This window comes from Dermacentor variabilis, chromosome 3 (genome assembly GCF_050947875.1).
Source record: "Dermacentor variabilis isolate Ectoservices chromosome 3, ASM5094787v1, whole genome shotgun sequence".
Lineage (NCBI taxonomy): Eukaryota > Metazoa > Arthropoda > Arachnida > Ixodida > Ixodidae > Dermacentor > Dermacentor variabilis.
The window spans coordinates 98,563,579-98,575,628 of NC_134570.1; the positions used below are offsets into that span (position 1 = coordinate 98,563,579).

Below are 12,050 nucleotides of genomic sequence, written 5' to 3' on the forward strand. Positions count from 1 at the left end.
TTTCGAGGTGGGCCAACTTGTAATTCGCATGTCCGCCAGCTTAAATTTAGGGGTAGCCAAACTTGAATTTCAGGGTGGGCCGACTTGAAATTTGCTGCTGGCCCAACGACCAATTGAATGCCGCGGAGCGTAATTAGAGTTCACGAACACCTCGCGGCAAAGCGAGAGCGTTTTCTTTGGGCCTTACCGAGGCGCAGTCAGAGCGCAGGCATGAGCTTGCGTGGACCAGGAACGGACGCCTAACACAGGCTTGCGAGAGCGACACTGAGCGTGACACGTTATCGCGGCGACGCACTCTCCCCTCACGCAACGCCTCACGCACTATAGTGCGGCCCCGATGGTGTTCCCTTTCGATCGCTCTGCTCCTTCGAGGCGCGCTCGGGACAAGCGTTCCGGCTCAATTTGTTTAATTACGGGGTTTTACGTGCAAAAACCACAATTTCATCATAAGGCACGCCGTAGGGGGGCTCCGGAATAATCTGGACCACCCGGGTTTCAATAACGTGCACCTAAATATAAGTACACGGGTGCTTTCGCATTTTGCCCCCATTGAAACGCGGCCGCCGTGGCCGGGATTTGATCTCGTGACCTCATGCTTAGCAGCCCAACACCATAACCATTAAGCAACCGCGACGGGTTCCGGCTCAATTGTATGATTGAATTGAAAAGGCCAGATGCAGCGAGAAAACTGTCTACTGAAGCCTAAGCATTCCTTGCCGGAAAGGCCATAGGTGGAAGCGCATAAGCTAGGAAAAGCAAGAAGCAAAACAAAGCGAAATAGAGGTCACAGCCGAGCCAAACAATGCTTACACATTAATAGACAATTGTCAGAATTTCTGTAGCTTCTTGCGGGGGAAGCTTGTTTGTAATTTTTAGGTTGTCATCGACTATAATATGTATAATTTAAAAATTGATGGGCGCTTCAGCTTCGCATGTAAGAGTGGAACGCGATAACATTGAAAGACCTCTGACTACTTCCCACGCTTCCTGGCAACTGCAGCTTATGTAACCGTAATGTTTACCGGGAAACGCTGGCAACGAAATCTATGCACGAAGGCGAGCTTTCTGGTTGAAGTGCAGCCTCTTGCGTGAGTTGCGCATGCGCGGTGACACGCGCCATCTGGATGGTGTTGCAACGAACCGGGTGCGCCGCTCTATGAATGGTAGAAACGCTGAAAAAGGAGTTTTGTTTGAGTTTCCGCGTAACAGAATTATGTTTACTCCTATATTCAAATTACAAACCGGTGATATCATCTCTGTAGCTCGTGTGTAAGTGATACTTTACGACTTTTCTCATGCAGTTTACTTCGAGAAGTTCGATAAGTTCAGAACGTCTTTGGGCTACACGGAGGAGCTGCGTGGTTCGGAATTTTTCGCTCACAAGACGGTCGACGCTGAAAGCGGGACGCCGAAGCTTTATTTTCTGCGACGCGAGATCGTTTACCCTATCGCGTTAAAGCGAACTGATCGCAAAATTTCTGAAAGCTTGTCGAGCCGAGTTGTTCCTCCGCACAGTCGCCAATTGCCTGTTTTCACAACCTCCGTAAGTGCCCTAGCTTTCCATTGAAATTTGACGAAATATTTCTTTTACCTTTCTAAATGCCACATATATATCTCGTAACGTAGGATAACTACGTTCGCATCGAAGGACCTTTAAATTGGTGTACTTGCTGTTGGTCGTTTGACGATAAACGTGCCCTGCAACTCGAGTTACAGGGCACGGTGACGAGCACGTGCTCATCATCGCCTTTGAATCGGTGGCGAAAGAGCGATACTACGACGAAAACGTTGCAGTGAGCCAAACGAAAGCTATATTCGCTCTAAACTAATTTCTAGTCAGGTGCTGCGTGCTGCTGCGTTCGAGCGCTGGTCGTGATCTAATAAACTGTTCGTGTCGTCCTTCGTTCCCGGTTGCTCTCAACGCGCTACCGTCTCCTCCACATTGGAACTGTTCGGCAAGCGCTGTTGACCGGGGCTTCCCTCCCTTCCGCCCCTGCAGGCGTACTCCGCCGTCGAGCGCTGCAGCGCGTTGTGGCGGAGCACGGCGGAGTTCTCTGCCGGACCGGCTACTCGTCGAGCTCGACGTCGGGGGCGGCGGCCGTGGACGTTGAAGGGGCCCTGTCGTCGACCAACTGGCAGGACGTGGAACAGAAGGTGCTCTGGCCCGCGTGCGGCGCCAACAGCGCCTCCCAGTACTGGGAGCGAAACGCGCCCTTGCGCGACGCCGACGACATTGCCACGCCGCTTCTGTGCGTCTCCAGCGCAGACGATCCCGCGGTGCCGGAATGGGCGCTGCCTATGGACATCTTCCAGGTGAGACTGTCGAGGGGTACTGCGGGGCCCCTTGGTGACAATGGCTGGAAAGACTGTCTCGTTTTAAAACGCTTAGCCTTCCTGGGGGTCTCACTGGCTATTTCTCGCGACTGTCTAACCGTTTCCTTGGGCCAGTGTCGAAGTTAGTGCAGTCTAAAGCCGTCTTAAGAAACATACACTGCGGTGCTACCGGTGATATTGGCAGTACGGAGCCAATGTGATGTGGTGCCGTTGGTAAGGGCAGCGTTCTCGTATTCTTCCCGTACGGCAGCTAGCATTTTGAGACGCTGTCGTTCGGGCGCTGTCTTCTTAGAGGCAGCACCTCATGTCGCATGCGCTGCACCGCTCATGAGGCGGCCGCCGACGCTGCACGGGGTTCCTAACGGGTCCTTCGGGAAGGGGCGCTCGAGGTACCGGTGGGATCCCGGGTACGGTTAAGGCACGGTGGTAAGAGGAGCGCCACCCTTAACACACAGGGCGACATAGTGCCAGAAATAACCACGCCTCAAAGCCTGCTCAACGCATTCTTAAATATAGCAGCCGGGATCGGTTCTTGATAACTTGTTTTGATTGATTGATTGATTGATTGATTGATTGATTGATTGATTGATTGATTGATTGATTGATTGATTGATTGATTGATTGATTGATTGATTGATTGATTGATTGATTGATCAGTCACCAATATTACGTAAAGTAATGGGCACCAAACACATGAGAATGCTCTCGCTGCTGTCAGAAAATTAATGGATCGATGAGAAAATATTCACTTAGGGAATGTTGGCGCTGTTCACGCCGGAAAGTGTTACGGAAATTAAGTAATTGGATATGGCATTTCCCCTCTGCAGTGCATATTATTAAAAACATGATAATGATTGTGAGCCATTTTCTTTTCTTCTTTGGCCAGCAATTTGAACAACTTTATTCAAACCGCGCAGTCCCTGCGCTTCCGCATTACAGCGCTTCCGAGTCGCGCATCATATCTGACCCTTGCAGACGTACGACGTGCGTAGAAACCTCAGCTCGAGAACATAAAGCAGATGCCGGCAGAATAATGTGCCTTCTTCGGCTGAGCAGTATTTCTGTTTCACCGCGCTCTCTGCAGACCGACCCTCAACTGCTGCTGCTGCTCACCGAGCACGGCGGCCACGGCGGTTTCGTGGCTGGCCTTGGCTGTTCCTCGCCAACGGCGCCCCGGTCGTGGGCGGACGGCGTAGCGCTGGACTTCATCGCGGCCACCTTGGACTTCACAAGCCGGGACGGACGGCTACGCAAGTGTGCCACGCGATGAACCCTGTCTGAAGTGCTAGGTCATCGCAGCCGCGCGCATCCGATCGACCTCGTGGCCAGGACGTTTCGCTTCACCGCATGGCTGCGACACCGACGATTAGTGCAGTGGAAGCGCTTCCGGACTCTGACGTGAATTCCAGGGAACTCCGTTTGAGAATCTCAAGGATGTTGATGACAGCCCCCCTGTGGAAGCTCGGGATGAAGAATGTAGAGGTCTATGTGGATTGTCCTCACAAACTCTTGCACGACGTTAAAGAATTCCGAAGTCCCGTGAGCTGCACTAATTTCGTGAGACCACTGTGAAGGCCCAAAAATCGTTGGCGCCACTAACCGAGACGCCGCAATGTAATGTACAATATTTTGTTGAAGATGACGCTGCCAGAAAGTGCATTTCGAGCGACACGAGAAGCAGTTAGCACCCACATTAACGCAACAGCGCAGCTATGAAACTTGCTTGTTGAATTGGGCCGTCATGACAACGTGATCTAAAAGGTTTATGGTATTGTTCTTCCTCTGACATTTCCATGGCTCGTTAATCACAATCTCGACGATTCGTGTAGCTTTGTGCGTTTTGATGGGACGCGCTTTCTTGTCACGCGACGTAAAGCTGCTATTTTATTCCACTACACATTGTTTTGCTGTCAAAAAAGCCTACCTGTCTCGTCACAATTGGAGCTCATGTGTCTGAATACCGCGACAGAGTGTTGCCGATGAAAAGAAAATATAAGACGAAAGCTATACCTGCTTCCTTTGTCCTGTGAGCTTCAATGACTTACGTTCTCGTGCTGGACGGAATGAAGCATGTGGATAAGCACTCCAAATATAGGTGCCTGATTCGCCAGTAACGTAACAGTAAATAGATTTCGACTTGCTCGAGTGAAATCTGAACTATTTTCCTAATCATATGAGAGTTCTGATAGGACGGAATCTTGGATGGGGCTTTTATGGGGCGCGTGGTAGTATTTTCCTTTTCGACGACGAAATTTTACGCTTTGTTAAAGAATGTCATCAATGAAATCGGTGCTCACTTCATCGTAGGGAAGTTGGAACATTCTAGGTCTTCTGTTTCAACTGCGTGTGAATTCCACTCCACTATCGTCAGCGGAAAGAAATAGTACTCAAACAGAGTGTTTTTTCGGCTGGAATGAAAATATTGAAAGGCTGTGTCGCCCTCTAGTAGAATAACGTGTTGAAAAACGCACATACTTAGATGCACATACCTAGAAGTGCCACGGATCAATAATTTTAAGCATAAAGCTTAATCGTACAATTTTATTCCTCTCTGAGTTGTGCTTTAAACCAGTTTTTGCCACCAATCTAAAGACCGTTACCCTGCCATAGCGATCAAAAATAAATCTCGCAGCTTTACTTTGAAATCTTTCTAACTTATCATTATTAACATAAGTAAAGGGGTCCCAAACAATATAAGCGTATTAAAGAATTGGTAAGATAAGAACCTTGTGTGCTGTAAATCTTGTTTCTCATGAAGGATTTCTACGGGAACGTTTTAAGTAATGTAGTTTAGACATTGCTAGGTTAGTGATTTGAGCTATGGTGATCGTTCCAGCGTAGGTTATTGCAAATAGGAACACCAATACATCTTTACTGCTCGACGCGAGATTATACATTTCCATCAATTGGGTAGTCAAAAAGGTTGACTCGCGCTCTATTTGCTACGGACTTGACAACACTTTTTCTAAAGTTTACCGACATTTGCCACGCGTTTTATCACTGAAATAGATCATAAAGTTTTCTGTTCAGTTGAAGCTGATTGTTAGCGGAGTTAAAACAGAATATAATACAGTCGTCCGCATAAAGTCTCACTTTAACGTTACGTCTCTGAACAATATCATTTATGTATAGTAGGAACAACGGGCCCAACACGGTACCTTGGAGTACGCCTGAGACAGCCGGAAGCAGATATAGAAAGGCTTGGTTAAAGACGCCATATTGATTACTAGATGTTAAGTACGACTAGATCGAAATGCAAATCGACATACTTTTTTATAAGTACAAGATAGCTTAAGAAGTAAGTAGTTTGGGGTACAACAGCTTATCTAACTATTCGTCGAAACCGTCTCCCTATATCTTCGTGAAAAAAAAACTGTCGAATGACGCTGTCATGAGGGTAGGAAACAAGAAACGACAACAATCAAACGAAAGGATGTGGTCCGACAGAGCCAATGCTTCCATCAAACGTTGCCAGGCAATGAAGCATAGACTTTTTTCAACCTTGATTGCTTCTGACTGACAAAAAAAAAAAAAAAAACTCGGACGCGTGATGTGTACATTCCATGAACGCTGATGGTTTGCAATGCTTTGTTTGCATTTCAAGCTGGCTCGTAGCAGCCGCACAAGATTCAACTGAAAACCCTTCCGTGAACCGCAAATACCTCCAATGAACATGCGAAATATTCGCACGTTCATTGTGTCACAATACAAAAGTCGTGGAATATTGTTGAAGCCAAGCCTGCACAACTTCCCATGCGTTAAGTTTTGGGCGCTAAAGCGGCAGACTGGCAAGAATGCGAGTAATGAAATGAGAGTGTTTTAAATGTTGTACCGCATTCAATGTTTCTACTTCTCTCTTTCTTTAGGCTTAGTTCTGTCAGTCTGTTCATAAGGAGTTCAGATCTTGCTGAATGCGGCTGAAGCTGAATGCTTTTCTGGCATGATTACGCCATTCAGCCGAAAGTATGTTGGAAGAAGCTTTTGTGTTAGCCGTTCGCAAGATTCCCATATCGCACGCGAAAACGCTGCTACACACATTGACGATCGAGACAACACGCTGGCACGGAGGGTCATATAGCGCGCGCCTGTTTCCTTAGCACGACTAAACTGACCAGCGCTAACTTGACTGGCGTTAAACGCAGCCTCGTGCTCGACGAAACACGTCTGCGTTTCTTTGGAACGCCCAATGAACGTGATGTGCGACACTAAAGAGTCTCGTAAGCCGGCCTCTTCTCGAGACGCGCGTTTTTCCTTGACCCCTCCATCATCTCTACGCCCGCCATGTTGTAACTTCCGCCACGCCCCCCTACGTAGGGGCTGGAAAGTAGGAGTTGGTTTTCTCTATCGTTTAATGCTATCAGGTGTCTGGGGGCCGTGATGTTTCGCTGCACACACGATCGACCCGCGCTACACACCACATTAAAACTCTGTCTGTGACCCACTATCGCGCACTGTTATTGGGATTGGCCCACAGTCACCCATTTTAATTACACTTTCTCCAGAATCGGCCATCTTCACTGAGCCTGACAACCGTTCACATAAATTGGAAAGAAGAACCAAGGAAAGCTACATATTAAATGCCCCCGAAAGAGTACAAACTAGCATCATCGTTTACCTACTCGAAGGATCATTCCATGCGCACGAAAACACGCGTTTTACACGGTATACTACGGTTATTACGCATAAAGTGGCTCTAAGACCCTTAGATGCGGTGCACCCGAGCTCTGAACTGAGGTTTAAATTGTCTAGACACTGTTGCAACTCGATCATTTTTACGCACACTCTATATAGCAGCTACATTCTCGTTACGTCTTGAAAGAAGCGGGGCTTTATTGGATTTTACGTAAAAAGGTGAGAAATGCAAGATCTGCAATGAGTTTAGCGATTTTGAGACCCGTTCGAGCCTTCGATGTCTTTGAGTGCATTCCAAGCCAGGTTGCCCAGGTCTGTCAGCTTAGTCTTGAAAGTGGTCAGAAACGGAACGAGATCAAAGTTGCAGGCCGACAATACGGATAGGCTGCGTGGTTTCTAGACCATTTATAGAGCGATAGAAAGACGTGGTTCAGCGCGCGATGCAAGCTGCTATCTATAACAGGAGAACGTGACTCAACTATTCCCACGATGACGTTATATCGCACTTTCGTGCAACGACACCTATGCTGTGAACTGCTGCCGGGAGCAGCAATTGTTTCTGTTCATGGATGTGTGAGCATAACTGCAGCTATTTTCAAGCAAACATCTTTCAGAAGGCGGTTAATGTTGTGGGTGATGAGGCGAGGGCTCATATACTATCATCGAAATATATCTCGGGTGTGGAAGGAAAGAATTAGGAATGCGGTACTAACGCCTACACGAAGTGATGAGTGTTATTGATACAGTGTACCTTGTTGTTGTTTTTACGGACTACTTCGCTAAGAATTTGAAGCCAGATGTTGCCGGAAAATAATAAAACCTTTCACTGCACAATTTTTTTTTTTTTTGCTTCTTTCGAACTGTTGAAGTATATTGACATGCCGTGTCGTTGTGTGTACAGTTGTTTTGCCATTGTTGTCGTTGACTGCCAAGCGTGATATATATTTAAATGGCCGTTTGGAAGCGTTGTTTCTTGTCGTAATAAATGTTTCAGAAATCGCACTGTCAATGAGTGTTTTTGTGTCATCCGCTGGAAGTCGTGACATTTGTTTCTCTGACGTCCACTATTCGTGCATAAGCAGAGACAGAAAAAGGAACGTCACATCTAGGTATCTAGAAAAATAAGTAACATGCCTCAGCAATTCTTTCGCCTTTGAACCCGTTTATTGCAACAGCAGCGGGCTGTTCCAGCGGGCACCACCATTGTTGTTTTTGTTGTTGGGGGCACAAAATGTACCCACGAGGGGGTGGAATGGCGACTCCAAAACGAGGGGGTACCCTCACACAAGGAAGAAGAAAAACAAGACAGAAACATGCACAAAAACAAACAAACAAACAAACAAACGGAAAACGTAAGGATGCAATATTACTGTAGATTGTGATTTGTAGTACACAAAAAGAGTGCACCATGATTGGCATCAAAAGCAGCGCACCCAATGCGATAACTCAGCAGCTATGGCGTCCTGCTGCTGAGCACAAGGTCGTTGGTTCGCCTCCCGTTCCCAGTGACTGCATTTTGAGGATTGGGGGATGCAAAAATCGGCCCGTAATTAGATTTAAGTGCACGCTAACGAATCCGAGGTTGCCGGTATTAACCCGAAGCCTGCGACTATACAGGTTGTTTATTTTTATTTACTTAGAAAGGCCTTCTAGCGACCGTCCGTCACTTCGCTTTCTCGGCGTGGGGGTCAATGATCCCTGCTCCTTTTTGGAACCGAAGCGGCTGCCCGACTCGGGCGCCACAGTAGCCACTCGGCAGACCCGCTTTTACTTTTGAACAAAGCCAGTCGACTCTGTTCTCAAGCTGACAAAACGTGCATTCCTTGCCTCCGCCAAACCGAGCGAGCTCCCAACAACGTCACAGGCCTACGAAGAGGCATAGGGTGAGGGGGGCATGTGGTACTATTTATCACAAAATACAATCGGTGAAAAGACATCGATGCATACGAGGATTCACGTATTGGCTGAAAACGAAGAAATTTTGCATATTACAGAAACCAGAAAGATGTAAAAAAAGAGAAAAAGAAATGAAGAGATAAGCCTTCCATATAAACAGCAAGAACAGTAATAACAGCAAGAAGCATTGCATAAAAGCAGTAAGTTACTTTGGGTTGGGCCGTTACATATTGCGGAATGTTAACAAAGACATGACACAACGCATGACAATACATTGGAAATGTAAACGTTAAGGGACTGATAAGTACCCGTGTACTAATTCAACCCCGCGCGCGATGTTGATAAAGATTTTTGGCCAAATTACTGCAAAAGGCATCATGATTTCTCAGCGAAGCAATGCTATCCATAAAGCTGCTCCAAAGACGGATAGCGCGAGGGAGTGGGGAAAAGTTGAATGCTTACGTCGCGCCATCTACGCGGGCATAGCTGAAACTATGTGGAATCCGCGCATACTGAAGACGTGGTGTTTCAAGCATGGTAGGGATAATCCGTCAGAGTGAAAGAATTTATAGAATAATGGCAGCAATGCAATATCACGGCGAGTACACTCAAGGACTGAAACGATAGTTCGGCTTTGATCTGCGTTGTACTACACTGGACACTGTAATTATGACTAATGAAACGACTTGCCCTATTCTGAATGATTTCCAACTCTTCAATTAGGCATTTCTGATGTGGGGATCAAATGGGAGACGCGTGTTCAAGCTGGGCTTGCATGAACGTTAATTAAGCCAGTTTACGCAAGGCAGATGGAACACTGCGCAAGTTTCAGCACAAAAACCCTAATGACTTGGAAGCATTGGCAGAGGGACATGTAATGTGCTCAGACCATAATAGGTTAGGTGTAAGGTGCGCACCCAGGTACTTATATCGGGCAGTTGGGGATATAATACTATGGTTACTGTGGTAGATAAACTGCGAATCAACAGATTTACAGGTGAAAGACATTGCTTTACACTTTGACACGTTTAGTGTCATGAGCCATGAAGTATACCACTGGTTCGCTATCTCCAGGTCTCATTGGAGCGCTATATAATCATCACTGTTGGTTACTGGATGGTAGATTGTGCAATCATCGGCGACTATTCATATGCCAGACGATGTGTTGTTACGCAAATCATTTACATAGATTCAAAACAAGACAAAAAAATACGTACACAGACCAAGTAAAACTTATTATGAAACGGAAGCCTTGTTCACAATGGGGCTAGAATGGTTGAAGTGCCTGTTTAAATAGGTTTTAGCACGGGCCGCAAGCACCGCGCATAAGACGGGGAGAGGGTTCCTTCGTTTCGATTGAGCGTGTATTCTGCAGATTGTATCTCGAGAGAATCCAGATACAGACGTGACTTCCAGTTTCTTTCCTGGCCGATTTGGCTCTTCCAAAGCAATTGAAGCCACTCTTCTCTTATCCACATCGTTTTGGTGTTGGCGCAGCCGCTTTTTAAAGATATCCGTCCAGGAGAGGACGACCAGGACGTAAGTGTCCTGATCGTCAAGCAGATCCAGCATTTTTCTTTCGTCTCCAGCATTTCCTGGATACGGCAGTGTACAAAAGAAAAATGCTGGATCTGCTTGACGACAAGGACACTTACGTCCGGCTCACCGGGGACCCTACCTTGAAGGTAAGGAAGAAACTACAGAAACTCCTAGCGGAGGTGTTCCACTTTGTTTCTCCTGAGCACAAGTCTCTCTACTGCTCGCTTCTTTGCCATAATGGTGCGCCCCCGGCGCTTTGTGGTTTACCGAAGATTCACAAACCGGATGTTCCTTTGCGGCCCATAACCGACTTTTCTGTTAAATTAAGGGGTTTTAAGTGCCAAAACTACTTTCTGATTAGGAGGCACGCCGTAGTGGAGGATTCCGGAAATTTCGACCACCTGGGGTTCTTTAACGTTCACCTAAATCTAAGTACACAGGTGTTTTCGCATTTCGCCCCTATCGAAATGCGGCCGCCGTGGCCGGGATTCGATCCCGTGACCTCGTGCTCAGCAGCCTAACACCATAGACACTGAGCAACCAAGGCAGGTGTATAGCGGACTTTGCCTCCCCCCCCCCCCCTGTACAAGCTATCCGGCTTCCTGCACAGAATTTTCTTTCCTCTCGTCGGAAAAGGCATAACGCATGTGCGCAACTCCACCGATTTCGTTGCAAAAGTTCGGCATCTCGTCCTCGACGACGACGAGGTGATGGTTTTGTTTGACGCTGTGTCTCTGTTAACTTCCATTCCCACTGACATGGCCGTGGAAGCGTGTTCTGCTGCTCTCGACGCCGATCCAGCTCTACCGGAATGGTAACCGTTTGATGTCCCTGACTTGAAGAGTCTCCTCAGTTTTTGCCTGGGCAACACCTACTTCTGTTTCGATAAGGCCATCTACAAGCAAGTCCACGGCAAACCAATGGGTGCCTCTGTATCGGTGACATCTGTGAATCGAAATGGCTGGAAAGTCGCGTGCTCGCTTCTTTCAGCCCATCACCAAGACTTTTTCTACGCTACGTTGGCGATTGTTCTTGCGTAATCAAGCGCTGTGCTTTGGAAGCTTTCGCCACGCATCTAAACAAGCAGATTCCATTCAGTTCACGGTTGAGATGGAGACAGACCAGAAACTGTCTTTTTTTGATGTACTGATGAAAAGAAACAATGGTGCGCTTTCTTTCAACGTTTTCAGAAAGAGTACACACACTGGGCGGTGCCTGAATTTTTGTCTGTGCAACCTGACGCTCCCAAGAGGTCAGTAATTACCTCCTTTTGGGCCGTGTGAGCCGCATTTGCATGAAACCTGAACACTTAAATTCAAGACGTGTAGACAATACGAAAAGGCCTTTCGACGAGCGGTTATCCCCCTGCGTTCATGAATGATGTAGAACACCGTTTGTTCAACCCTTTTCAAGCTGGCAGTGCCCGTCCGAAGAAACGCGCTTCCATTCCTTACGTGCCTGGGATAAGCGAGACCTTATCACGCGTGCTGCGTAAGCATGACGTTGAGGTGGCTCACGTTCCTGTACGCAAACTGAGGCACGTACTAGTTAGTGGGAAGGACACGCTACCGAAGGAGGCCTTTCCTGGCGTTGTTTACAAAATGCGCTGTGCGGAGTGCGACTGCGTCTACATAGGGGAGACGGGCAAC

The 12,050-nt window shown here is 47.4% G+C and overlaps 1 protein-coding gene across 1 annotated transcript in view; it reads left to right on the forward strand.

Moving 5' to 3' along the window:
• The window catches only part of LOC142576087 (protein ABHD15-like), a 239,217-nt gene extending 231,242 nt beyond the window's left edge, over window positions 1-7,975 (forward strand). The window contains exons 6-7 of the mRNA XM_075686024.1: window positions 2,000-2,313; window positions 3,419-7,975. Coding sequence (XP_075542139.1) covers window positions 2,000-2,313; window positions 3,419-3,604 — 500 coding nt within the window. The 3' untranslated portion in view covers window positions 3,605-7,975. The remainder of the gene's footprint in view (window positions 1-1,999; window positions 2,314-3,418) is intronic.
• Window positions 7,976-12,050: the final 4,075 nt, after the last annotated feature.